Raw genomic sequence first — 26,651 nt, 5'->3', positions numbered from 1 at the left:
GGAGGCTTGCAATGGAAAATGTTGGGGGTCTTAATTGGCTAAGGCTTTTTTAGTTAGGGTAAGTGACACCATTTGCTATAACAAACAAGCCCAAATTTCGGTGAAAAACACTTCTCTCTAACAGCTCAGTCCAATGTAGAAGTGATGGAGTGGTGAGGGCTGGGCACTCTGTAATGGTTCCGTCATCCTATTGGGCTTTGGATTTCTCCACTGGCTCCTCCAGTGGGTGATGGGTAGATGGCTCAAGTGAGCGACCATCAAGGGTCTTACAGGAGGTTGTAGAGGCCAGGAGTGGAAGTGATGTGCACGCCTGTCTACCCACATTCCACCAGCCAGAACTCAAGTCACGGGGCCCCACCTAAGTGGAGGGGGGCTGGGGAATCAAGCCGTGGGCCAAGGAAACTGAGGCCACACATGGTTCTTCTGAGCACTCATTTGGTGCCACAGGCTGAAGAACTGGAGAGGGCAGAGCAGTGAAGCGTGTGCGGTACAAGGGTGGAGGTGAAGGACAGACGCCAACATTTTCAGGTTAGTGTAACATACTGAGCACTGCCCTAAACGCCCTTCTCAGGGCAAAATGCCACTAGGTCTTCCACACCCGGTGTCATGCCAGCACATCCAAGAAGTTCATACTTTTCAAACTAAGTTTGTGTTTTATCAGGACCTGTCAGGCATTCCACTTGGTTTGCCTACCTGCCCCTCATCCTCTCAGGAATTTGGTGTAGACGGAAGTCTTTTGTGCCTGGAGAGAAACAATTAAAGTTATGTTTTAAGTAATGTTTAATTTACTAAAGTTATGTATTTAGAAGCCCAGTGTTGGTAGGACTTTAAATTGAACTTGAATATTGTTTTATTCTACTTATAAAACTAATAGCTTTAGTGAAAATGTGAATAATCTCTTTCACTTTGACCAGTGTTCATTTAATGCACAAATTAACAGATTAAGTCATTCTTAGTACAGAGACCCCCAGACCTTGTGAGTATAAAAGAGTGCCACTGGGGGTCAATGGGGGACACTGTGGGCGTCTCCACAGGGGGACACTTAACACTATTTATGCTCTTAGTTAATCACATTTCCAGGTAAACACTTTAAGTGCCCAAGAGGGCTAACTCTGTGTGTGGGTAATTTTTTATTAATAAGAGTTCTAAGTACAATAGCAAATTTAACCTGACATTTAGGGGAAAAAAATGATTCACCCTCTAACATTTGTTCATATAGAAAAACCTGTTCTGAACATTTTACTCTCTAATTTTAATGCCTACACCATAATACTTCTAAGTCTATAACTTAATTTTAGGTTTAATGTTAATAATCCTATAGTGTTGCATCTGGTCAAAGAAACTAGAAAACATCAGGTAGAAGTTAAAATAACCTGAATATAAGACTAGACTAAAAGGCTTTTCTAAAGCCTTTTAAAACAAAACAACCTAAAATTAGAATACTTTTGGCAGAAAAATTAACAACTATGAACAAAATTAACATTACATAATATTTTAGCAAGAACTGCATTATTATAATATTGGTTTACATATAGTAGAGTGATTTACAACATACTAAACGCCTATTTTGATAAAAATATCTTTATCAAAAATACTTTTTAATATAGTTTCTCACTTTTGGGAGATTCTGTCCCCAGTAAATGGCAGGAACACAATTTAGAAGATGAAAAGTGTGATACTTTTTTTTTGGCTGCGTTGGGTCTTCTTCGCTGCGCGTGGACCCTCTCTAGTTGCAGTGAGCGGGGGCTACTCTTCGTTGCAGCGCGTGGGCTTCTCATTGCGGTGGCTTCTCTTGTTGCAGAGCACGGGCTCTAGGTGCGTGGGCTTCAGTAGTTGTGGAGCACGGGCTCTAGAACGCAGGCTCGGTAGTTGTGGCACACAGGCTTAGTTGCTCTGCATCATGTGGATCTTCCCGGACTAGGGATCAAAGCCGTGTCCCCTGCACCGGCAGGCAGATTCTTAACCACTGCGCCACCAGAGAAGCCCGTGGTACGTTTTTAAGTTAAGAGACCTAACTTAATTGAGTTGTCAAATAGATATTATCAGCAAAATCTTTCCAGGAGCACTTAAATGTGTCACAAATCTGATAAATCACCTGCCAGCAACTGGGGTTTTTAAGTTCTCTATCCATTTTATGAGAGAACATTCCAAAAGTGAACTTGCACTTTGCCTGGCTTGGTTCAGAACCTACATATGTATGAAAAGAAACCAGTTAGGAACAAATATCTTGTCAAAGATGAGGAAGATGGGTCTGTTATAGATGGATCCTGCACAAGGCACTTTTCTTATTTTATGTTGGTTGTGTAGCTTCACACATCAAAAAACTCATAGAGAAGTTACACACACACACACACACACACACACACACACACACACACACGAAGAGCCAAAAACAAAACCAAACTACTTTGTAACCTGGTGGTATAACCAAGGGGTCAGAATTCGCTCTTGCTGCAACATTTCTTAATTTCCATCATCACATGAAATTTAAAGTAAGTCCCAGATAAGAAGACACTGTAAGGTCTAGGGGCCGAGCACAGAGAGGCTGACAGACAGTCCCTGTCATTCCAGGAAGACCCACAGAGTCAGATGCTGAGAAAGAGTCTTCTGCCATGAAAATAACTTTCTCATCTGCCTGCTTACATATTTCCCTCCCACTGCTGTACCTTAAGAGGCAGCTATTATGTTATGGAAAAGAGCATGGAAAGATACAGTGAGAAATGAAGCAGGGCATGAAAAAGGTGGCCAGACCAACCTCCGAGCTCAGGGCAAGGAGAACTCATCGGCCTCCTGGAGCTGTCCAATCCGGTGCTCAGTGCCTTTCAGGCCCCATCTCAGCAGATCCTCCCTCAGCTCTGGAAGGACAAAGGGGTCACTATTGTCCACACTGAAGTCTCATGGAGGGCAGGAGAAGACCGTGGTTTCTCAAGCAAGAGGTCTTACTCCTTTCTATCATGATCACAGCACCTGGCGCCCTGTAGGCGCTTAATATGGTGGTTGAATATTGTTGAATGACCCGAAGACTGGGTCAGGTTTAAGTCACCAGGGTTCGTGCAACAAACAGAACCCACTGCCATCATGACATCATTTTACAACCTGCTTTGAGCTGTGCACGCCTTCTCAGGACTGAGAAGAAGCAGGTAGACACAATGGAGGATATTAGGGTAGAATCTGTTCATTTGGAAGCTCTCAGAGCTGGTGTTGGTCACGGTACGGTCATCTTTGGTGAGCACCAAGGCCAAGCCGAGGTTTCCGGTTTGCGTGTTCTCTGTCTGGGGCTCTGTGCCACCTGCGTGCTAATGGCTAATACCCACCAGGCAATACAAGGAACTAGTCACGGTATTCAGGGGTCCTGTCTGATCTATGGAGCGGAAGCAGCATTTTTTCTTTTTTTTTCTTTTTTTTTTTGGTAAAGAAGTGTTTGTGCAGCATCCATACCACAGACAGTTCTGGAGCCCTGGAACTTGCTGAGGGGTTGCTTCGCAGCCTTAGGAGGGACCCAAGTGAAATCTGAAACTTGGGGGCAAGGAGGGACTGAGAAAGGGGCGGACCCCTCCAGATGGGACGGTGGCAGGTTTAAGAAGGAAGGGAACTTACTTACGAGGCTTGTCTTGGGCAGCTGCAAGATGAGTAGATCTCCGCACCCACCTGCCTGAATCTTAAAAGTTTATGTAGTGGTCTCAACTGGATTCAGTTATGTAGGCCATTCAGATGGTCTCAACTACACATCACTCTCTCAAGATTGCATCCTTGAACCCAGCTCCTAGTGGGGATGGGTGGGCAGAACGGACGTCGCAAGGGCAGGGGAGGGGTAGGCAGCTTCTGAGTGCCTGGGTCCAGCTCGCAGGCCAACCAGTGGTCACATCCTGTCCACAGCCCCCTCCAACATGAGGATGCAGGCGATCCAGAGGCTGAGACGGTTTCCACCAGAAGCCTTCTATGAGCTGGCCAGGAAAGACAAAGGCAAGGGACTGGGATGCAGTAGAACGAGTGTGACACTTGGGAACCATGAAAAGTGTGGGGCAGAAGTGAGACCCCGGTTCTCCCACGTGCTTTCTGAGATGGACCGTAATGGTTTCAAAGTTCTCAACAGCAGTGAACCTATTAGATCTGAGATAGAATTTCCTAGTGTGGGGTCCCATGGGCTCCCGGATGAGGTGTGAGCAGCAGAAGGTTAATGTCGGGGCTTGTCAAGTAAAGATGCTTGGGTTATGCTGTACAGGCATTTGTGATGTTCACTCACCCTGATTAAGAGCCGCTTAATTAGAGATACACAGGGAAGCCAAGGGGAAAATGGATATTGTGGTCCTGAGCGTGAAGGACGCCCATTCTGTGTTTTTGTGACAGGGGATGCTGGGAAGGAGGGGGCATTAAGGAAACGGATAGAGGCCTTGGGGCTTTTGGGGAAATGGAATTGCTCCGGGGTGACAGTGGGCAGGGTGACCTGCCGCCTCTGAGCCTGTGCTGTCCAGTGCGGGAGCCACTAACCACGTGTGTCCATGGAGCACCTGAACTGTAGCTTGTCTGAACTAAAGGGCATCGACACCGGCTTCTGAACTCTTAGTATGAAAATAAGACTGTAAATAACTCACTAATATTTACACTGATGATATCTTGAAATGATACTACTTTGCATATATTCGGAGTAAGTAAAACATATTAAAATTAATTTTAAATTAATCATGTTTTTAAATGGTACTACTAGAAAATCTGAAATCACTTATGTGGCTTGAGATAGATTTCTGTAAGACAGTGCTACTGTAAACCACGGGAAGGGAGAACGTCTCTGCTCCAAAGTCTTGGGATGGGTTTTTAGCCAGTACAGCAAGGATCAGCTTCGCCAGAGGGTCAGGGCCAGCAGCTGGCAGCCAAAGGACAGGGATCACCTGCCAGGGAGTGTTGTCGCTGGATGTAGTCGGGACCATGCCTGGGACACCCAGGACCAGCAGCATCACAGAAGGACTCAGGAGGGGCTGGGTCTTCAAGCAGACTGATGGGGGCATCTGTTTGACAGAGAGGAATGTCACTGTTTCCCAGAGGTTGCCATGGGTACACAAACCATGTTCTCTGGCATTGGCTCACCTCCACAGAGCTCTACTAGAGCAGCGCCTGTTACGTGTGTACAGCCGACTAAAGCAAAGAGACTGGTTCAAGGCCGGAGAACACCTGTGATCCTGGGTTGCCCCCGAGGTACCTTGGAGAAACTCTAGGGTTCCCAGGGTTCCCTACCGGTTTGAAAATCTCCGTTCCTGCAACACATCCTTTACAGGTCTGCTCCATGTATCTGTCTGCTCTGTGCAGGTGGGAAGTTGTTTTCCGGAAGGCCCTGTGGGGAAGTGGCTTGCTTTGTTTCCTGGCCTGTACGTGTGAATGTCTTTGCTTTAAAAAAGGGTTCACCGTGGGGTTTCATTTGCGACCCCCAGTGGTATACTATGGAACTGCTTATACGGGATACAGTCGTAGCATTCCAGAAGCTCATTCCTGGGGCAGAAGACAGTGTGCAGTGTGGGAAGGACCTCACACCAAGGGAAGGAAGACCTGGGCCTGGGTCTGGCCTCACAAATCACTGATTTTAGACAAGTCACCCTCCCTATCTGGCCATCAGCTATGCTATATCATTACTAGATGGGGGAATCAGGATACGAGGTGGCTCCTGAGCTATGTGAGAATTTTAAAATGCCCCACATGAGCATGCATAGAAAAATTCAGTTTTGCTTAGCGTTTTGGGTTTTTCTTGCACTGCTTGGAGAACGGAGAGGGACATCTCATGTTAAGAGCTCTTGGATTAGGTTAATTGTAAGATTCCTTTCATTTGTAAAATATTATGTAGTAGAAGTATTAAAGAATGAATTGCATTTGTGGCTCCAAATAATTAAGAAAGCAATTTCATGGGCCATGGGGCAAAACACAGTAGGGATAAATGGAGTCAATTCCCTAAGGAAATCTGACGTTCCTGATCTGCATGCAAATGTTAATGCATTTTCCAACTTAAAAGAAACATCACATTTAGTTTAGAGATTCATTAGCTCCTGTGGCTAGTGGTGCTGTCAGTCCAGCTTGGCTTACATATATTAACCAGCAAAAACCATGCACCCTGGTCACATTAAAACTTTAAACCTTGTGATTCGGTGTCCTGTCAACATGTTCATACAGACCAGGAGGGCAGCCTTTTTCTGTGAAGGGCCAGATAATAAAGATTTGAGGCTTTGGAGACCATATGGTTTCTGTCGCTCTGCTCTTGTAGTTTGTATGGCTGAGCAGGCAGAATCAACATATGGGTGGGGCGGTGTTGGAAATTTAATAAATAATAATTAATTAAACTCGATTTATTGACAAAAAAAGAATCAGCAATACCAATGTAACATTTTATCAGTGACTGTTAATGAGGTATATGTAGTTTGCTGGTAAATATTAAGGTGTTCTGTGAGAAACTGAAAACTCTTAAAGATGGCAACCCTCTAATTTTGCCACTGGCAAAATCGTAGGTCGAAAATATTTGTTCTCCATTCTTTGCTTCTGGTTAGAGCCTCATTAGGTCAATTATTTACTTGCGCTAAGAAAGAGGAATGAAAGTATAAGAACACTCTGTTGAGGTTCAATCATTTGTGAGCACATACGGACCTTTATTTTCTAAATATGCATTTTATATTTTTACTGAAAAGGTAATCGTGCCATTGTTTTGTGGCTTTTTTTCCCCCAGATATTTTAAGAAAAGTTGTACAGAAGGAGTTTGACCTGTCAACGGATTATGAGAAGGTAATTTTGATTGATGAATTTGTTAGCAAAAAATAAATATGAGCAGAACTTTGGCTGATTTGAAAGTAAATCTTTAAACAACCAGTTGTTCTACCTGTGAATTTAGTAACCTTTCTTGACTAAGAAGCTTTATGGAGTATTGAAATGCCTTATAAATCCCATTTGAACTACAGCAGAAATTTCAAAAGTAGCATTTGAAGAAACATTCGCCTTTCAAGCTGTATGTTATTGAAAAACTAAAATTTCCTTAAAGGAAGTCTTATGCTACTTTTTTTAGACAAGGGATGAGAACCCCTTAACTAAATGGAATGGTTTGAACATCCCTAGAAGCAGGCATGCGTACTTTTCACATACACGTGCATACTTGTAGAAGAAAAAGAATTAATTCTTACCAGAGCTCTTCCACAAGGAAGTGATTCGGGGGCTTGTTGTTAAAAAGATAAGCAGGGCTGGAACAGGTGGGGAGGCGGCTTTGCTGGTGTTCCAAGCTGTGGGGACCACGTGAGCAGAGGATGAGGTGTGAGGGGAAGAAGCACAGGGATGGAGACGGTGGGTGAGAGGAAGGGGAAGGACAGGTGAGCTGGGGCCAGATCAGGGGAGGGCCTTGGAGGCCTCACTCAGATGAGTGGACAGTATTGTCAGAAAGTATCCAGGCACGTTTCATGTCTCTACTTAATACCAAGGTTAGGGTTAGGGTGAGGGTTAAGGTGCTGTTAATTCACTCTGTTTGCCTCCATGAGATTAACTTACCTAAACAGAAGGGTGTGTTATTTCGATTTTGGCCTATGATGAATGTCGGTTGCCAATGAAATAAACAGACGAATGTTTTTGCATTGAATGTTAGGATAATAAAAATTAGTTGAATCTGTTTGTCAAGCTATTAGTCCTGCAGGGTCAGACGATTCGTTCCATCCTTCCCTGGTACAAAGGTGGTTATCAAGACAACAATAAAGGTACCAGTGGACTTTTATTTATTTAATGGCCAGCACAACAAAGGTGAATGACAGTGTCTCCAGCGGGTGTGACGGCAGTGAACTCTTGCCCAGTGGTGGGAACAGTGGCTGCATATTCTCGATTTGCAATAAAATGATACTTAAGGGAAAAGTGAATGCAGAAGCCAAAGAGGAAGTCCTCATCTCAAGGCCATTTATGTGTATAAAAGAGGATGAGCCAGATACACACTGGTGCCTACACCTTCCCTCCTACCACAGAAAGCATTTGCATTCTTCAATGCCACTGGCTTCATTTATGTCTTCCAAACATGATTGCCCATGTGCGCCCGCTTCCCTGGGCAGAATAAAACGACCTTTGCTTTTATATTTATATTGAAAATTTGCATGCCGTTAGCAGCCCAGCCTGAATGCCAGTTAGCTCTGGCAAGGAATGTGTTGGGCGTGAGAGGCTGAACTCTCTCATCTGGGCCCAAGCCTTAGAGGACCAGGTCCTCGGACTCTGAGGTCACTCTCAGCAGCCTGACAAGTATGGGCCAGAGTTGGCTGCCACCGTCCCCGGCAGGACTCTCAGTTGGACGAGTCCTTTATGGTTGGCTCGATATTCGACTTGGAGTTCCTGTAAGCTTGGGGACCCCCTACTTCCTGATGTCCTCTCCACCTCAGGTGTCTTTACAAATGGATAAAAACCGTTTGGGTGGAGCTGGTGTAGAGAAAGGAGCCAGAACTGGGCCCACATGAATGAATGGAATCCTACCCTAGGTGTGGAATTGGGTCATGTTTTCCAGTTATCCAAGGAAGAGGGATTTGGTTAAGCAGACACCAAAGAAGCCAGGGCTCCTTGGGAAGGGAGCTTTCTGATTGGCTTTAGGGAGATAAATGCTGGGTGTGTTTCGTCAGAGTCCCTGAAGCAGACCCTGAGTCAAGGACTCCAGGGCAAGCCACTTATTTGGGAGGTGCAGGGAACTCTGGCTGTGAAGTGGGAGGTGACACAGCGGAGGGAGGGCCGCCTGTAGAGGGTGTATCATTCCGCCACCCGCCAAAGGGGGCAACAGAGCTCCATCCTGTAGAGGAGCTGTGATAGACTCTGAAGACACCGGTGTGGGAATTAGCCCGTGGGAAGGTGAGAGAGCTGAGCTATCTATACACCGAGACTGAAGAGGCACTTAATCATAATCACGACACGGGGCTTGTTTTAAAGACAGATTCCTGGTCTTACCCAAATCCCCTGACACTTCTCCAGGGGAGGGGCCTGAAGTGAGTGTTTTTAACACACACTGTGAGGGGTTTATGATTGGTGAGGTTGGGAGGTAACAAGCCCGTGGGGCCCGGACCCAGGAAGGGAGGCTGGGGTCACTCAAGATGCCCTGTGGGTCCCCAGGGGCATGTTACATGAACTGCCCATCCCAACATTTCAGATGATGCCGCCTTTAAAGGTTATTACCATCACAAACACTGTTCTTCCACACCTGTGAAAATCTACCAACTAAGGCAGTGGCTTCCAAACTTGGATTTCCTGGACCAGACAATTTGAAAAACGTCATCTGGGGAACACCATGGAGCCACATAATTTTTTTTAACCACATGAGGACATTTTAAGTCAACTCTAACAACAATAATGACTCTGTCCCTCTTCATACGTATGTCACCTCCCTCTTCCAAAAAGAAGGATAGTCTTATAAATTGAGCAAATGAGGTAAGCACTGTGAAAGGACAAGTGTAGGACTCCACGGCATCATGAAGGAGGGATGTACAGCAAACCCAGACGTTGTTATCAAGACAGACTTCCTGGAGAAAGCAACATCCAAACTCAGACTTGAGTTTCATCGGCGGAACGGTGGTGGGAATAAGGTTCAAGCAAGAGGGAGCCCAAAGTGAGGAAAGGGAGAGAGATCATGATGCTTTCTGGGGACTCGAGTGCTCAAGAAGAATGGGGACGTGAAGACAGAATTAAATAACATAGGACCACGTGGAGGAGTTTGAATTACACATGGCGGGACTCCATGGAATGCCGTTAAACAAGGGAATGATTCCATAAGATCGTCATTTTAAAAAGGACACTTGGAAGTTGGTGCCTTGGGCTCTGGGCTTCTAGGCAGCCACTGATTCTCTGTTTCATGGAGACCATGTGGTTGTGGTTAGTGTGTTAAGCATTTGTAACTTTCCCTCTGGTTCCCCTTGTCCATAACTAATTAGCATACTGATTAAGAACCTTTCAAGAAATCCAATGTAAATCCAAATGTGAGCCCTAGAGCTTGACTGTACCGAAAGCACTGTTTGTCTAATAAATGCTCCTTTTATGTTCCGGTCTTGTGTCATCCTCCCCTCCCTTGATTTCCTCTGTGTGGGATATTAATGGTCTCAGTTGTGGTTAATGACTCCAGTAATGTTTTCTGTTTTCTGCATGCTGCCTCTGCTTGCCCAAACTCTGCGACGGCTTTGACTTCCTCAGCCAGAAAACGTAGTCTTGATTCTGAAGGTAAAGTCCTCACTTGTTGCTTCATGTTGCTCTGTCTAAAGCCTGCGAGTGGTGTGACGCTTTTGCCAGAACTTTCTGTTCACTGTCATCTCCACTGTGATGACTTTTAAATTGTTTCCGTTTTGTGTCTGCCATCATCTTCCCTCTTCTCTTTCAGCTTTTGTAGTCCACGAAAGAATAGCAACCCATCTGCAAATTTAAACCTCGAGCTTCTCTTCAACACAGTCCACAAAGCACTCCGGAGATCTTGGTATATCAGGAAATGATTTAGGTTCTTGCCAGATCTTGGCCAGACTTTTGGGTTCAGTGTTACAACTTTTTTTTTTGGCTGCGCCATGCAGCTTGCAGGATCTTAGTTTCCTGACCAGGGATCAAACCCATGCCCCCTGCAGTGGAGTCCTAACCACTGGACCACCAGGAAATTCCCAGAAACAATTTCTAAAAATAGTAACAATTTAGAATATTGGCTGAGAAAGATAGCAAAGTAAGTAAGAATTTGGAGTGTCTGGAGCTGGTTTCTCAGTTGGCCAATGACGTGAGTCTTCAAGGGTGGGTTACACACCAGCAAATAACGACTTTTCATGGCCGTGGTGTCCCACTTAGCTTAAGAAGGCTGCATCAAAATTGCAATCACTTTTTTTCTTTTTAGCATTTTAACCTTAATATGGAAGTAGATAATATTCAAGTGCCATGTGCACCTTGCTTAATACTCATAAGCGTTTGCCCACGAGTTAGCTAATACTGATTGAACATGTGCTGTGTGCTGGGCACTTTGCTAGTTGTTTACACATTAACTCATTTAATTATCTGTCCCTCACAATATGCTGATGACATTAATGCTAATGTAACATTTCCTAGTTTAGAGAATTAAAAGCTGCCCCTGCTGGGATTTAAAGCGGGTCCTCTGACTCCAAGTTGACTGCTCTCTCCTAAGACATCACATTTGCTTCAAGGAACAGGGCTTGGGTTTCGTTTTCCTTTGCTCAGCTTGGCTTCAGAATGTATTGTTATCTAGCTGGTCCATTACAAACCATTACAGGTTGCAAACCGCCAACCTGTAATTTTCTGCCATTCTTTTAAAGTGTCTTGCTTTATGGAAATGTGAGTAACTGCATACATGAATTGGAATGAGAACGAGTTTTATCATCCTGTTGCATTAATTTTTATTTAGCCTGGAATAAAGCCATCACTGATTATGAAAATAGGTTTAGGTCACTTGATTGTGTCTAGCTATTGTGCTAGTATCTAGGAACCTAGGATCTATCTGAGACTTAGCTAGTGAGGCTGGGCTCAGCAGCCTGAAAGGGGCACTTAGCAAGTGTCTGCTCCACGCCAGGTACTTTCCATGGCACCTCATCACTAATCATACATTATCTGCAATGTTCACAAGGTACGTATAAGGTACGTATTTTATTATATGTACCTTATACGTACCTTAAAAGGTACGTATTTTATTCCCAGTACATGGGTGGGGAAACTGAGTGGCCTGTGAGTAACATGTCTGATTTGGAAAGTCTGAGCCTTTTTTTCTAAATTTAGATATATTCCAGATTCTTTCATAACAAAATATGAATTTGTCATTAATCGATCCAATCCAAACTACTTTGAATCCTTAATAACTATTACTAGTTCTATCTTTCTGGTGAAAAACAGCCTTGGTATAGATTATTCATTACGCAAGGACTTCTGCCAAAATTTGTCGTGCCGTTTAAAAACAAACAAAATACCTTTGGGGCTGAAATGACACCATTTGCAACTTGACCCTGAATTTGGCTATTTTCCCGGAAGTTGAAAGAAGGTAGTAACTGCTTGATCCCATATTCTGATAACTCAGATCTCTGCTTCCTTTGGTTCAAGAAGGATCTTCAAAATGGACACACACACACACACACACCCCCCTCAAGATTTAACTCATGATGGCAAATAGCTTAAAAAGCATGAAATGTGTACACTGTGGAATGTTCTACGTGTAATTTTATGTTACAGTATGTGCTGTTTCTTTTGTTTGACTTGCAGATTATCTACTATGAGATCGGGATTATTATCTGTGCTGTCCTGGGATTGCTGTTTATTATTCTGATGCCTCTGGTGGGGTTTGTCTTTAGTTTGTGCCGTTGCTGTAACAAGTGTGGTGGAGAAATGCACCAGCGACAGAAGAAAAATGGGGCCGCCCTCAAGAGCTACTTTACACTCTCCCTCTTGGTGATTTGTATATTTATAAGGCAAGTAGCATCTTGGACAACAGCTGATTGTGTTTTCAGGTTGATGAGAAATGTCTTGTGTTTTAACTGTTGAGCATGAGTTGGAAACAACAACAAAATACAAAAAACAGAAAAGAGAGAGCAAAAATGCTTGCCCAGCACATCACTATAAGCAGAAATTAGTGCTGTAACCAGGCTGCTCTAGTTTATGTGATAAGCCAACCCCGTGGTTTTTTTCATTTTGAAGCCATCCTGATAAATCTGGGACTGAAGAAAGCATTCACCTCCCAGGACAGCGCCTCCTTCCTCTTAAATAGCTCTCTCGAAACAGGCAGCATGCAGGAAGGCAGAGCAAGTATTTCTAGTTGATTTATACGTCCGAAGGGATCTTTTGCAAGGAAAATTTTTTTTAATTGAAGTATCGTCGATTTACAATATTATGTTAGTTTCAGGTGTACAGCACAGTGATTCAGTTTTATATATATATATATATATATATATATATATATATATATATGTATTTGTTTTCAGATTCTTTCCCCTTATAGGTTATTACAAAATACTGAGTATAGTTCCCTGTGCCATACAGATGGGTAGAGTCCCTGAATTGGGGAATTGGAGAATATTGTTGGATGGAGTTAACTTCCTAATTATATGCCCAGTTTTTTTTGTTTTTTATTTTTCTCATTTTTATTAGGAACTTAAAAAACAATCTTTATTTTATTTATTTATTTTTAAACAGCAGGTTCTTATTAGTTATCTGTTTTACACATATTAGTGTATACATGTCAATCCCAATCTCCCAATTCTAGAGTTGCTGATACGAAAGAGTCCCCAGGTGAGATGCAGTGAGAAAAGCAGTTTGTAGACCACGTGTAGAACACAACACCAGTGATTAAAAACAAAAAAGGAGGGGGATGTGAACACTTGGTTATGTTTGCATAGAGACCACGTGAAAGGATTGCCGAGACCCTGGCCAGGCGAGTTGCCTCTGAGAAGGAAATTGGTGGCTGTGAAGGGGAGGGAAGCGAACTCGCTTCTTACTGCAACCAGACTTCTTGTTTCTTTTGAATTATCTACCACACTCAAGTATTACTTACTGAATTAAGTACACCAAAAATTAAATTTAGAAAACCAAAAATTCCCCACAAAAAGCAAAAGCCAGTGCACTGCCACTGATTCCAAAGCAGTCGGTTTTTTTGAACAGATATCCTTCTGCTGAAAATAGTGAAACAATAGACCTTAACACAGACGTAGAGAATGGACTTCAGGACACAGGAAGGGGGAAGGGTAAGCTGGGACGGAGTGAGAGAGTGGCATGGACATATATACACTACCAAATGTAAAGTAGATAGCTAGTGGGAAGCAGCCGCATAGCACAGAGAGAGCAGCTCAGGGCTTTGTGACCACCTAGAGGGGTGGGATAGGGAGGGTGGGAGGGAGGGAGATGCAAGAGGGAGGGGATATGGGGATATATGTATATGTATAGCTGATTCACTTTGTTATATAGCAGAAACGAACACACCATTGTAAAGCAATTATACTCCAATAAAGATGTTGAAAAAGAAAAAAAAAATAGACCTTAACAATAAACAGGATCCAAGTGAATGTGTTAGCTAATTTCATGCACCCTTGTTTAACCACCAGGTAGTTTTTGTGGGTGTGTTTCATCTGCAAGGCGGGGGTGTGGGTTTCTCTGCCTCTCTCTCTCTCTCCTGTTTCCCTCTGTGTCCCTGTTCTCTCTGTCCATAATTTGAATCTAACTGCTTCTTCACATTGAATTCTGAAAGGCAGCTTAGGATCAGGGCAGTGGTAATTACAGATTTCCCCTGTCTCTCTGCTTTGTGTTTGAAGGATTTTCAGGAATGTACAGACCCTACAGCTGTGGGAGTAGTGACCTCCCCCCAGCCACCAGAAGAATGTCGGTTATAGCCCAAAGACCATTCAGACCCTTGTGCATTTCCTTTAAGCCTGAAACTTACATCCTTCATTCATCCAAAGACTGACAGCCGTGCGTCTTCCTTTTTGTATACCCTAGACATCAAAGATGAGGCTCAGGTGACAAAGTGCCTTTTGAAAATACTTGCCCTTAGGGCTTCTTGTTAGCATGATTATTTATTTAACAAGTTAAGAATTTTCACTTGATATAAATACATATGATGTAACTTCAGGAAAATTCTTTATTGCATGTACTCATTTACCCAAATAAATGTTCACGTATGTAATAATGGGCTTTCAGTTTTTTTAATGGAACATATGTCCTGTATTGGGTTTCTATTTTAAATTGCACTTTTATTTGCATTACATACAATTATGCAATATACACTTTATAGTTCACCCTGAACTGATTGAATTATTTATGTGAGGTTTTAAATACAAAGATATATAAACATTAAAGCTACAATGTCAGAAGTAAACTTGGCTTTCATTTTATATAAAATGAATGCTAAATATATCTTTTATTCTTGAGAACTCAGACCCATCAAACACATTTAGGTAAGTTTTTTTTCTCCTGAGTATATTTTAGTTTAGAAAATTCTTTAAAAAGAAATCTGTGATTCTATCCTCCTACACAGTCAGCTAAGCTATTTTCCCCACCCAAGTAAAACTTATTAATTAATATAACAATTTTAAATTTCAGTACAATTAAACCAAAGTTGATCAACTATTTGAGGCTAAGTGACAAATTTAAACTAATTTGTTTCACATAATACATTGAATTTATATAAGGATTATAAATAGGTCTAAATAAGAGTAGTATTTGAGATTGTTTTGTTTACTTTGAATTCAGACTAGAAGTTTAAACTTCTTTGCTTTGAATTTTTTTTTTAAATCTGAATAGCTATTTTGATGTCATCATTTTAGAACACCTACTGGTTTGCAAGTATCTTCAACAGCATGAGTTGAGTAATTGTTTGCACGTAATCAAAACTAGCCAAGAAGATTAAAGACGAGGAGAAAACAGAAATTTCCATATTATGATAGATAAAAAGGAGAAGAAACTTATGTCCACAAAATCAGAAGATTAGAATAAAATAAGAGGGGAAAGAATGTCCACAAAATTAGAAGGCGGAAAGAGAAAGAAAACGAGCTATTAGCCTCTGCTTCCATCGACCTCAGCAGAGATTGGATACTAGCGATAAATAATCTTTGTATAAGATTTTTAAAAAATTCTTTCAGAAGCCCAGAGCAGTCTACTTGCCTTTTATCAGGCTCAGTTCCTTTTTGTGGCTGAATACTGTTACAATTAAAAAAGAAGTTAGTTTTTAAATTAGTCTTGATTTTTCATCCATCCCATTTTATTAAAATTTTTGAAATTTTTTCTTTTTAATTGAGAAAGGCATAGGTGTTAATGAGAAAGATCCCCTAGTATATGTGGAGTATATGTGGTCATATTCTTTTTTCCATTTGAGCTTTTCCAAAGGCAGCTGCAGAGTGTTTGAATTCCATAGACGTTGACATATGTTTACGTAAGTCTGTTTGACCATCAGCAGAAGATTACATTTCCACGTCTCACTGTGGACTGTTTAAGCAGATGTGTCTTACTCCAGAAAAAGCCAACTTTTCTCTCCTTTCCTTTGCATTTGTCATCACTGCATTTTTCAGAATTTCAAAAAGGTTATAAGCAACAACAAAAAGGAACAGCTGTGCCTTTATTTCTCCAGAATAGAGGTTATTTCTACGTTGCCCAAAAGTCAGCTTTTGCCAATTACTGTGGTGAAACAATCCCAGTCCTTTTCAGGAAGGTGGCTATTTTCAAAGTATTTTTTTGTTGTTGTTGTTGTTGCAATGTGATGTCAATTCCTGGTGTGGAGGCCACAAGCTTCCAGAAAAGAAATTGAGCTAGCATGCCTTGGAAATCATGAGACTTGCTTAATGAGAGAATTAGTTATATAAAATTGAAATCGAAAAATTATCTTTAAAAAGTAAGAGATCAGTTACAGACAGAGCATTTATTTGGCTCTTATTGGCTAATTTCATTGTCAGTAGAAATTGGTAGAAAAAACTGCTACAAATCCTAAATGTTTAGCCATACTCTAGAAACTTTAAGTATTTACTTTTAAGTAGAGAAAATCGGTCTGTCCATATAAAATACAGAAGTTATAGTGCTAATATGTCATAAAAATAAATTCCTATCTTCTGCTAAAAATTTCAAGAGATTTTGTTGTACTACATAAAATTTTCGGTAGCTTAAAGGCTTTTGTGTCAATGCCAGAGAACTGATAGTCATTTGACTATCATTTGATTGAAATTTTATTCCCTTTTTGTGTGAGGTGAATTTCCCTCATTGTCATATCCTAATAGTTGACTGGTGTTAAAAAAAACAAAACATGAATTTCATGTGATTTTTCTTGTGTGCATGCTTAAAGGAACATTGAATAATAAGGAATGTCTAAATCAACAACAACAAAAAGAATAACTTTTAAATTCTCTATTTGTGTTTAACTAAGAGTTTTAAATTTGGGATTACAAATGGAGACCATCAATTGGTTTGTGTAGTATTTAAAATTTTTTTCTTTGATTTGTTGCTAATATTTAAAAATGGGAAAAAAAATTTGAAATGGGAGATTTTACATATGAATCCAGATTCCCAGATTTTTGTGAATAATTGGAAGATCTGGTCTTCTTCCATCATGGTAGCACTTACTGGAACCACAGGGCATCTGCCCGACCCCCATCTTTATCTCCAGCTCCCACAGGTCCATACCAGGCACTTTGCCCTTCATGCTTTCTGCCTGCCTGTGTAGGCATTTCAATTTGCTGTCTTTAATTTAAATATAAAATTTACAATGAGTTATGTGTGTGAAAATCAGCTTTGAAAGTTGCTAAATTCTATCCCAGAATTCTGTTTAGTACAGTTTTAAAAAAATGATTAATGCTTTCATTTTAATTCGATCTATAACTGAGTAACAGAAATGTGTCCTTTTAAATACGGTGTATTGAAATTCAGCATTGTATCGCAATGCTGTGTTTACTGATTGATGATTTTTGGAGTAACAGCATTTATTCAATAAAGGAACAAAGATAGTTTCTGACTTGGACATTCTGAACATATGGCTAATCTTCTAAATGGATCAGATGAAACAAGCCCAGTCCTTAAATCTGCCTTCACTGATCACCCACCATGGACACGAGACCCTGCATTACCCAAGGTTTACAAAGAAGCAGTTTCCACCTCTTTTTAGGGAAGTTAAACATAGGTGGAAATAAAGGCAAAATAGAGTGTGAAGTAAGAAAAACCCATCAGAACTTCAGGGCGAGACCTCTGGGAGTTCAAGGCAAGACGTCCTTCTCCTATCCAGGGGGTTCAGGAAAAGCCACATGGACTTGGACTTGCTGTTTGTTTCCCAAGTTCACTTTGACTTATATGACAAAAATGGGTCTGGAGCATGACGAACGACAAATAATTTGGACATGATGGGGAGAGAGCAAGGGCCCCCAGTGTGAAATCCTCTGGTGGGCAGGTATATTCAGGTGGTGATCCTGGCTTGTCATGGTGTAGAATGGTTGAAAATTGGCATGGTACATAAAGGCCCAGGTATATTACTATGACTCAGCTTTTTTTTCCCTTCTGTTGACACTACTCCAAAGTCATCATTTTGGGTCGTTTGGCCTTATTTTGCATGAGTGAATCATTTAATAACTATTATTGCTGTGGTGTAATGCCAGCCTCATAAATACCAACGCAGACTTGAGACCGACAAAAACGGATTCTAAGGTGGTCCCTTCAAATGTCAGAGGATATTGTTAATTAGATCTTTTAAAGATTATCATCAACGTGAACCCAAACTTAAAAAAAAATCGAAGACACCTTGTGGACATCCAGTACCCCTCTCCTCTGCAGTCTGCGAAGCACTGATCTAATTTCTAGTTTTTGATGCCAACTGAAGCTCACAGAGGGAAGGGACATCCTCAAGCTCACACAGTCTGAGTTAGTGGCAGTTGCGAGACCAGAAGCCAAGTCTCATGTTCCTCCTTTATTACATATTCCACTGCACCTTGGTTTTTTTTTAAAATTTATTTATTATTCATCTTTGGCTGTGTTGGGTCCTCATTGCTGTGCGCGGGCTTTCTCTAGTTGTGGCGAGCGGTGTCTACTCTTCCTTGCAGTCTGCGGGCTTCTCACTGCAGTGGCTTCTCTTGTTGTGGAGCACAGGCTCTAGGTGTGCGGGCTTCAGTAGTTGTCTCACGCGGGCTCAGTAGTTGTGGCTCGAGGGCTCTAGAGCACGGTATCAGTAGCTGTGGCGCACAGGCTTAGTTGCTCCGTGGCATGTGGGATCTTCCTGGACCAGGCCTTGAACCTGTGTCCCCTGCATTGGCAGGCGGATTCTTAATCTCTGCACCACCAGGGAAGTCCCCAATGCACCTTGTTAACCATAAGAAATGTTGTTCAACATTGTGTTACAGACTTCGGGGGATTAGTTTGGAAAGGCAATGCACCTATGTAATATTGCTATGGGAAAATAGGTTTATTTCTCTATCTTTTAAATTTTTTTAATTTTTATATTGAAGTATAGTTGATTTACATTATGTTAGTTTCAGGTGTATGGCACAGTGAGATATATATATATTATTTTTCAGATTCTTTTCCCTTATAGGTTATTACAAAATATTGAGTATAGTTCCCTATGCTATACAGTAGCCCCTTGTTGGTTATCTATTTTATATATAGTAGTGTGTATATGTAAATCCCAGCCTTCTCATTTATCCCCCTCCCCCTTCCCCTCTGGTAACCACACGAGCAATGCTCTTTGGAATGACTCATGACAGAAATGGGGCAAATGACTCCCCAAATTACCCAAGACTGAGAGGTTTCCTGGGAATGTGGGACTTTTCGTGCAAAAGTGGACAGTTGGCCATCATACCTGTAAATATATGAATGCATCATGTTTAAGATGTTGCTTTTGGTGAAGAAGCAGAAGTATTCATATTCTCCATCAGAATTTTCCCCCAAAAGTTTGCGTATTATTTGCAAAATTTTCTTCTAGAAACATAGTTACACCTTCCATTGGATGGTTACAAACTAACAATTTATTACAAACTAAAAATTTTGTTAACTTCTGGAGGTAACTTCTGTAGGGTGTGTTATGAGTTTATATAATTTCTTGCTGCCATCTAGTGGCTAAATCCAACAGGGCCTTGGTGATTAGCCATCTTAAATGTAACATTTTAATGTTTAAAGGCCTTGACACAAAAACAAACCAGTTGGTCAAATTAATTTGTCAGGGGATTGTTAGTAATTAGTAGACATTAAGAGCTCTTAAAATGATTAAACGTAGACATTTCAGATGGCTCGAAAAATATGGTTGGTGGTTGTTTTCATGTAGTGTAGCTTTTCATGTAAGATGCCTCTCATGTGGTGTTTTTATTTATTTATTTTTGGCTGCTTTGGGTCTTCGTTGCTGCACACAGGCTTTCTCTAGTTGTGGCAAGCGGGGGCTACTCTTCGTTACAGGTGTGCAGGCTTCTCATTGCGGTGGCTTCTCTTGTTGTGGAGCACGGGCTCTAGGAGCGTGGACTTAAGTAGTTGTGGCTCACGGGCCCTAGAGCGCAGGCTCAGTAGCTCTGGCCCACGGGCTTAGTTGCTCCACAGCATGTGGGATCTTCCCGGACCAGGGCTCGAACCTGTGTCCCCTGCATTGGCAGGCGGATTCTTAACCACTGTGCCACCAGGGAAGCCCTCATGTAGTGTTTTTGAAACTCTTTATTGAAGTGCATTTTATATGGAGAAAAGTGTTCCTATCATAAGCACATATGTGCGAATTTCTATGAAGTGAACACACTAACTACACCATTACCCACCCCTCCCCAGAATATAACCACTGACTTTTAGCACCATCATTTTGTTTGATTTTGTACTTCACATAAAGTGGAAGGAGACGGTGTATACTCTATGGCTTGCAGCTTATATAGTATTTTAATGCTAAAGTAATTCACATTTCCTTTCAACCTGGACAATGCAGTAGCTAACAAAGACAATTAGATTAACCAAAAACATTAGAAAGCCCAAACCATTCTTATCATTTTAGTATTTTTCCTGACAGTCTTCTTGAGGGGAGCAGAGGTATGCACGTAGTGTGTGTGTGTGTGTGTGTGTGTGTGTGTGTGTGTGTGTGTGTGTGCACGCCCTGCATGGAGAGTGTATACCTACATTCGCATCTGTACAGAAGTGGGACTGTATTCCACACTCTGTCTTATAACCTTTGTAACTTCTATTTCCTGAACATTGTTCCATTTATAAGACTCATATTTAACTGAGCAACGTGTCTTGAATGGATATATGTCTTCCCTGAGAGGACTGAGTCTTGTTCTGTGGCCCACATTTGGTGGTGCGTGGATTTTGCGATGGAGGCAGGAAGCCTGTAGCAGTGGAGGGGCTGGGCTTGCGGAGCAGGGGTTCTCTGCACAGGAAGACCTTCCACCTTCTCCTGGCTGTGGGCTGCTCTGCACCTGGCCACGGCCATGGCTCCCACAGTAAATGCTCTCCTTTCCTTTTCCTGCAGCATTGGTATCATCTATGGTTTTGTGGCAAACCAACACATAAGGACTCACATTGAAAAGACTCGGAAATTGTCAGAAAGTAATTTCAACGACTTGAGAACCCTCCTGAATGCAACTCCAGGGGTAAGGACCACAATCTATATCCCATGATGCTTTGTGTTTGAGGCCTTTGGGAGTTCCTGTATATATTTGGAATCTTATTTGGACCTTCTGGAAACCCTATAATCATTGTAGACAGGTGTTGTCTTTTAATTTTAAAGATAAAGGAATAAAGGCCTAGCAAGTGATTTTCAAAAGAGTACAAAGCATAATTTCAGAATTGGTGCTTTTATTTTATTTTACTTTATTTCTTTTATTAAGGTATACCATATAATTATATTACTTATTATAAAAGTGCTTAACCATTTTAAAGGTCTCATGACTTTTTCTATTTTATTTATTTATTTTTGGCTGTGTTGGTCTTTGTTGCTGCACACGGGCTTTCTCTAGTTGGACCAGGGCTCGAACCTGTGCCCCCTGAATTGGCAGGCGGATTCTTAACCACTGCGCCACCAGGGAAGCCCTCTGCTGAGAGGTTTTTAAAAAAGATGTTCTGAATAGGCAAAGCATCAATGTGCTTCTGGGATACAGAAAAAAGGTACCCTCAGGTCACCCTGTCCCCAGAGACAACTTCTGTGCATGTGTGTGTGTGTCTCTCCTTCCCAAGGAATTTTACACATCTATACAGATATTAGCAAATAAGTGTTTATAAAACAGAAAGGTTTCATTACCAGAGTAACTTCAAGCAAACGATGGGGAGTTAACGATATTGTGAAAAAGAAAGGACAGTGGCACCAAAGATTTTTCTTTTTAAAAAAAGTCACGGGCTTCCCTGGTGGCACAGTGGTTAAGAATCTTCCTGCCAATGCAGGGGACACGGGTTCGAGCCCTGGTCTGGGAAGATCCTACATGCCGCAGAGCAACTAAGCCCATGTGCCACAACTTATGAGCCTGCCCTCTAGAGCCCATGAGTCACAGCACTGAAGCCCGCAGGCCTAGAGCCCATGCTCTGCAACAAGAGAAGCCTCCGCAATGAGAAGCCCACGCACCGCAACAAAGAGTAGCCCTCGCTCGCTGCAGCTAGAGAAAGCCCGCGTGCAGCAACGAAGACCCAACGCAGCCAAAAATTAAATAAATAAATAAATAAAAACCTCTCAGCAGAAACCATCAAACATATGATGCTGAGCCAACAAGCAGAGAGATGGATGCTATCCTATTAGATTCACTAATAAGAGCCTGCCAGAATCCATGGGCTTCCTTACACAGGGATGTGTTCTTACAGGTTTAATATATTCTAAAAAAATGCGAACACATTAAATATGGTACTGGTTTTTTAATATGTGGTTGGAACTAAAAATGCAAGGAGTGCAGGAATTTTTAATATTGAGATTATAGAAGCTAACTTTATTCAGCTTTATAGCCTGTGCAGAGAGGGAAATGCTTCATTTCCCCAGTTTGTGAGTAAAAATTCATAATATTTTTTACCTATCATTCTAAAGATGCCAAAGTAAAATCTCTTTCCTAAAAAGTTGGCAAAGTTAAACACATAGCAATCATGGCTGGTGAACTTTGGGATTGCTTTCATAATCTTGGAAGGAGACTAAAGTGTTCTGGCTTTGGGGGAAACTTATGTAGTTCAAAATATATGAAAGAGCTCTAACAAATCTATAAAAAATTGGGCAGAGAATGTCAATAATTGATTTACGAGGAAATGTAACTGGTCCCAACCATCATAAAATTTCTTTAATACATCTTTATTGGAGTATAATTGCTTCACAATGCTGTGTTAGTTTCTGTTGTACAACAAAGTGAATCAGCCATATGCATACGTATATCCCCATATCCCCTCCCTCTTGAGCCTCCCTCCCACCCTCCCTATTCCACCCCTCTACGTGGTCGCAAAGCACCAAGCTGACCTCCCTGTGCTATGCAGCTGCTTCCCACTAGGTAACAATTTTACATTCCGTAGTACATATACATCAATACTACTCTCACTTCGCCCCAGCTTCCCCCTCCCCACTGTGTCCTCAAGTCCATTCGCTATGTCTACGTCTTTATTCCTGCTCTGCCACTAGGTTCATCAGTACCATTTTTTTTTCTTTTCTTAGATTCCATATATATGTGTTAGCATACGGTATTTGTTATTCTCTTTCTGACTTACTTCACTCTGTATGACAGACTCTAGGTCCATCCACCTTACTAAAAATAACTCAATTTCATTTCTTTTTATGACTGAGTAATATTCCATTGTATATATGTGCCACATCTTCTTTATCCATTCATCTGTCGATGGACACTTAGGTTGCTTCCATGTCCTGGCTATTGTAAATAGAGCTGCAGTGAACACTGTGGTACATGACTCTTTTTAAATTATGGTTTTCTCAGGGTATATACCCAGTAGTGGGATTGCTGGGTCATATGGTAGTTCTATTTTTAGTTTTTTAAGGAACCTCCATACTGCTCTCCATAGTGACTGTATCAATTTACATTCCCACCAACAGCACAGGAGGGTTCCCTTTTCTGCACACCCTCTCCAGCGTTTATTGTTTGTAGACTTTTTGATGATGGCCATTGTGACCGGTGTGAGGTGATACCTCATTGTGGTTCTGATTTGCATTTCTCTAATGATTAGTGGTGATGAGCATCTTTTCATGTGTCTCTTGGCCATCTGTATGTCTTCTTTGGTGAAATGTCTACATAGGTCTTCTGCCCATTTTTTAATAGGGTTGTTTGTTTTTTTGATATTGAGCTCCATGAGCTGTTTGTATATTTTGGAGATTAATCCTTTGTCTGTTGTTTCATTTGCAAGTTAACCTTACTCTAGTAATTGGAGAAATGAACAATTAAATAATAATGCACATTTTCACTAAGAAGATGGGCAATAGTTATTTTATTTAGAAGTGGTAACATCCAGGGTTGCAGAGGGTATGGGGAAGCAGACCCACAAAGACACGGTAGGCAGAAGGGTGAGTGGCCCCAGCAGAGGTTAGTAATAGTTGCTAAGTAAAATGATTCTAGGGTGGTAGATTTAACACGACCTCAAATTCTCTGCAGTTCCTCCTTTCAAGAGGTGGATCTGTTTTCCATCCCCTCAAATCTTGGATGTGTCTGTGACCCGCTTTGACCAAACGAATGAAGTAGACGTGACCTTGTGCTAGTTTTGACCTTAGGCTTCCAAAGGCCTTGCAGTGTCTACTCTTGTCCTCTTGCTAGCGGGACCACTACGTGAAAACACCCAGCCTGGCCGCTTGGGAGGAGAGACCACATAGAGAGAGGAATCCATTTGTCCCCAGCCAAGCCAGCGCCAACCAGGAGATTGGCATAGCCAATCCACAGAATCATGAGAAATAAGAAATCGTATTTCTTAAGCCAGTAAGAAGTCTGAGCATCCCAAAAATAGAAATATCTCTAAGAACCTGCTTTCTTTAAAAAAAAAACTCTGATTCAGGATAATTTTTATATGTTAAATCTCTTTTTATTGTGGCTTGGGAAACCTCCAGAAGAAGTTTCAAGTAATTTTTTTTTTTTTTTAGCAAATTGACTATGTACTGGACCAGTATACCACCACGAAGGCAAGGGCATTCTCAGATCTGGACAGTGAGTAAGATTTAACGTTGCTTCAGATGTGTTTGTTTTGGCTAGAAGATGCTATGGCCATCTCCCATAAAACATGGACTAAGAAATGTAGTATGCTGTTTCTGCAATTTCTGCGTGAACAAAGGGGGAGAACAGAACAGTAATTCCCTAGCATTATTGACAACGTGTAGTTTGTTACTCAGCCATTAAAGCCTAGCATTTATTATACAAATGCTTCTGCTTTCCTGCAGTCACGGGCACCTGTTCTTCACTCCCCATGCGAGAGAAGAATTGGGTCTCTGTCCGATCTGCTGTTAAAGACAGATATGGGTCCCCCGGAGAAGCCAGTGGCTTCAGGAATTAGAGGGGTGGGCGGGGCTGGTCCCCATGTGCTCAGTGGTTAGCAACCAGGGGCTGTTTTGCCCTCAAGGTGACATCTGGCAACATCTGGAGGCATTTTCAGTGTCCCGGTTGGGTCCCATCCATTGGCAGAGGCCAGGGATGTGGCTAAAAACCCTGCAAAGCACAGGGCAGGTCCCATAGAAAAGATGGACCTGGCCCCCAATGTCGATAGAGCCCGGGTTCAGAAACCCTGGTCCAGCTGGAGAGGTTAGGGACACCTGCAGCCGTGAATCAAGGTGATAAAGTGAACCTATTCCTAGTACAAAGAAACACCGAGTCTGCGGTGGTTAAGTTTTCACGGGGGACGCAGCTGGTGTGAGGGCTTGGAAGTGTGCCAAGAAATCTCCGCACGAGAGTCCACAGCCAAACGGGGTCTGGAGTGAAAAGTGGGATTTCGTGTCGGGAGAGACTAAACCAGGCAACGAAATCGGCATTGGGAAGAGACTGAGAGGTAAGAGGAGAATAAAGAAAGAGACCCCACCCTCACTGTCCCTTATGCTTCTTGGAATTTAGATATTAAGTTGTTGCTGGGAGGCGGAATTTTCGAACAGCTCAAACCTAGAGTGGTCCCTGTGCTGGATGACATCAAGGCCATGGCAGAAGGTAAGCACTGTGGCAGCAGGACCAAGACAGCCTCCACCCGGAAGGCTCAGCCTCCCAGGCTCCCTCGCCCTTTTCTCGTTTTCCCTGAGGGTCAGCTAGGGCAGAGCCACAGTCCGTCCTTCCTTCCTCCCTCCCTCCCTTTCTCCCTTCCCTCCTTCCTTTTTCCCTTCTCTCCTCCCTCCCTCCCTCTCTCCCTCCCTTTCTTTCCTTCCTTCCTTGCACACCTGGCCCCTGCCTATCTTTCCAGCCTCTTCCACCAGCACCCCACTTTCCATTCTAGCCGTGAATCTCGGTGTTCATTCTGATGTAAGTCCTCAAAGGTGTCATTCTTCCCCAGACCCTGTAGTGCACAGGCTTCCTCTGCCTGAAATGCCACAGAACCTTCTTCATCTAACGTACCTATTAGAAAATTGTGTTCCTAGAATGTGTATTTTTTAGCTTTGACAAAGACTGAAGTTTAAAACAGCAAGGCTTGTCTTTAGAATGAGTCTTACCCCTATGGTTGAATCATAGTCAATCACAGCAGAGGTTCAGTGGTACCTGAATAAAGGAAAATAGATGGAAGAAAAAAGAAAACAAACAAAAACATAAGTTTTCTTGCTTTTGTCCTTACTGGGATATTGTTAGTGTACAACAGTTGTCCGAAGTTCACAACAAATACACTTAAACTCAATTGAAATAAATCTTCAGCCAGTGGTTAATTTTGTTTCTATCCATTAGCCGTATTTCGGACGGAAGGAGATGGGTTGGGGAGGGGTCCTTCCTTCCTTCCTTCCCCTCATGGTGAGGAAATGAGGCCTCCTGCCACCCATGTTATTGACCGAGGAAGCTGATGGTCCAGCCCCAGTCAGTCCTCAGACGAACGCAGGCCCTGCTGCCAGCTTCACTGCAACCTCAGGAAAGATCCTGAGCTCAGCCGCGCAGCTAAGCCAATCCCAGATTTCTGACCCTCACATACTGTGTGAGATAATAAACCTTTGTAGTTTTAAGCTGCTGACTTTTGGAATAGTATCTCCTGCAGCAATAGATAACTAATACGGTGCTCAATCCGCAGTGACAGCTATTTTCCTAAACCATCAATTTTCTATCCAGCCTTCAACACATGGAGAAGGAGAACTAAAAGCTTCTGATTTCCTAGTCAAT

The 26,651-nt window shown here is 42.2% G+C and overlaps 1 protein-coding gene across 1 annotated transcript in view; it reads left to right on the top strand.

Moving 5' to 3' along the window:
* PROM1 (prominin 1) overlaps positions 1–26,651 on the top strand; it is a 98,243-nt gene that overhangs the window by 32,097 nt on the left and 39,495 nt on the right. Inside the window, 5 exon segments of the mRNA XM_032631714.1 lie at positions 6,701–6,756; positions 12,202–12,407; positions 20,891–21,011; positions 24,461–24,524; positions 25,419–25,508. Coding sequence (XP_032487605.1) covers positions 6,701–6,756; positions 12,202–12,407; positions 20,891–21,011; positions 24,461–24,524; positions 25,419–25,508 — 537 coding nt within the window.

This window comes from Phocoena sinus, chromosome 5 (assembly GCF_008692025.1).
Source record: "Phocoena sinus isolate mPhoSin1 chromosome 5, mPhoSin1.pri, whole genome shotgun sequence".
NCBI classification, from domain to species: Eukaryota; Metazoa; Chordata; class Mammalia; order Artiodactyla; family Phocoenidae; genus Phocoena; species Phocoena sinus.
Note: the sequence above shows the minus strand (reverse complement) of the source record. Positions and strands in the feature narration are given on the sequence as shown.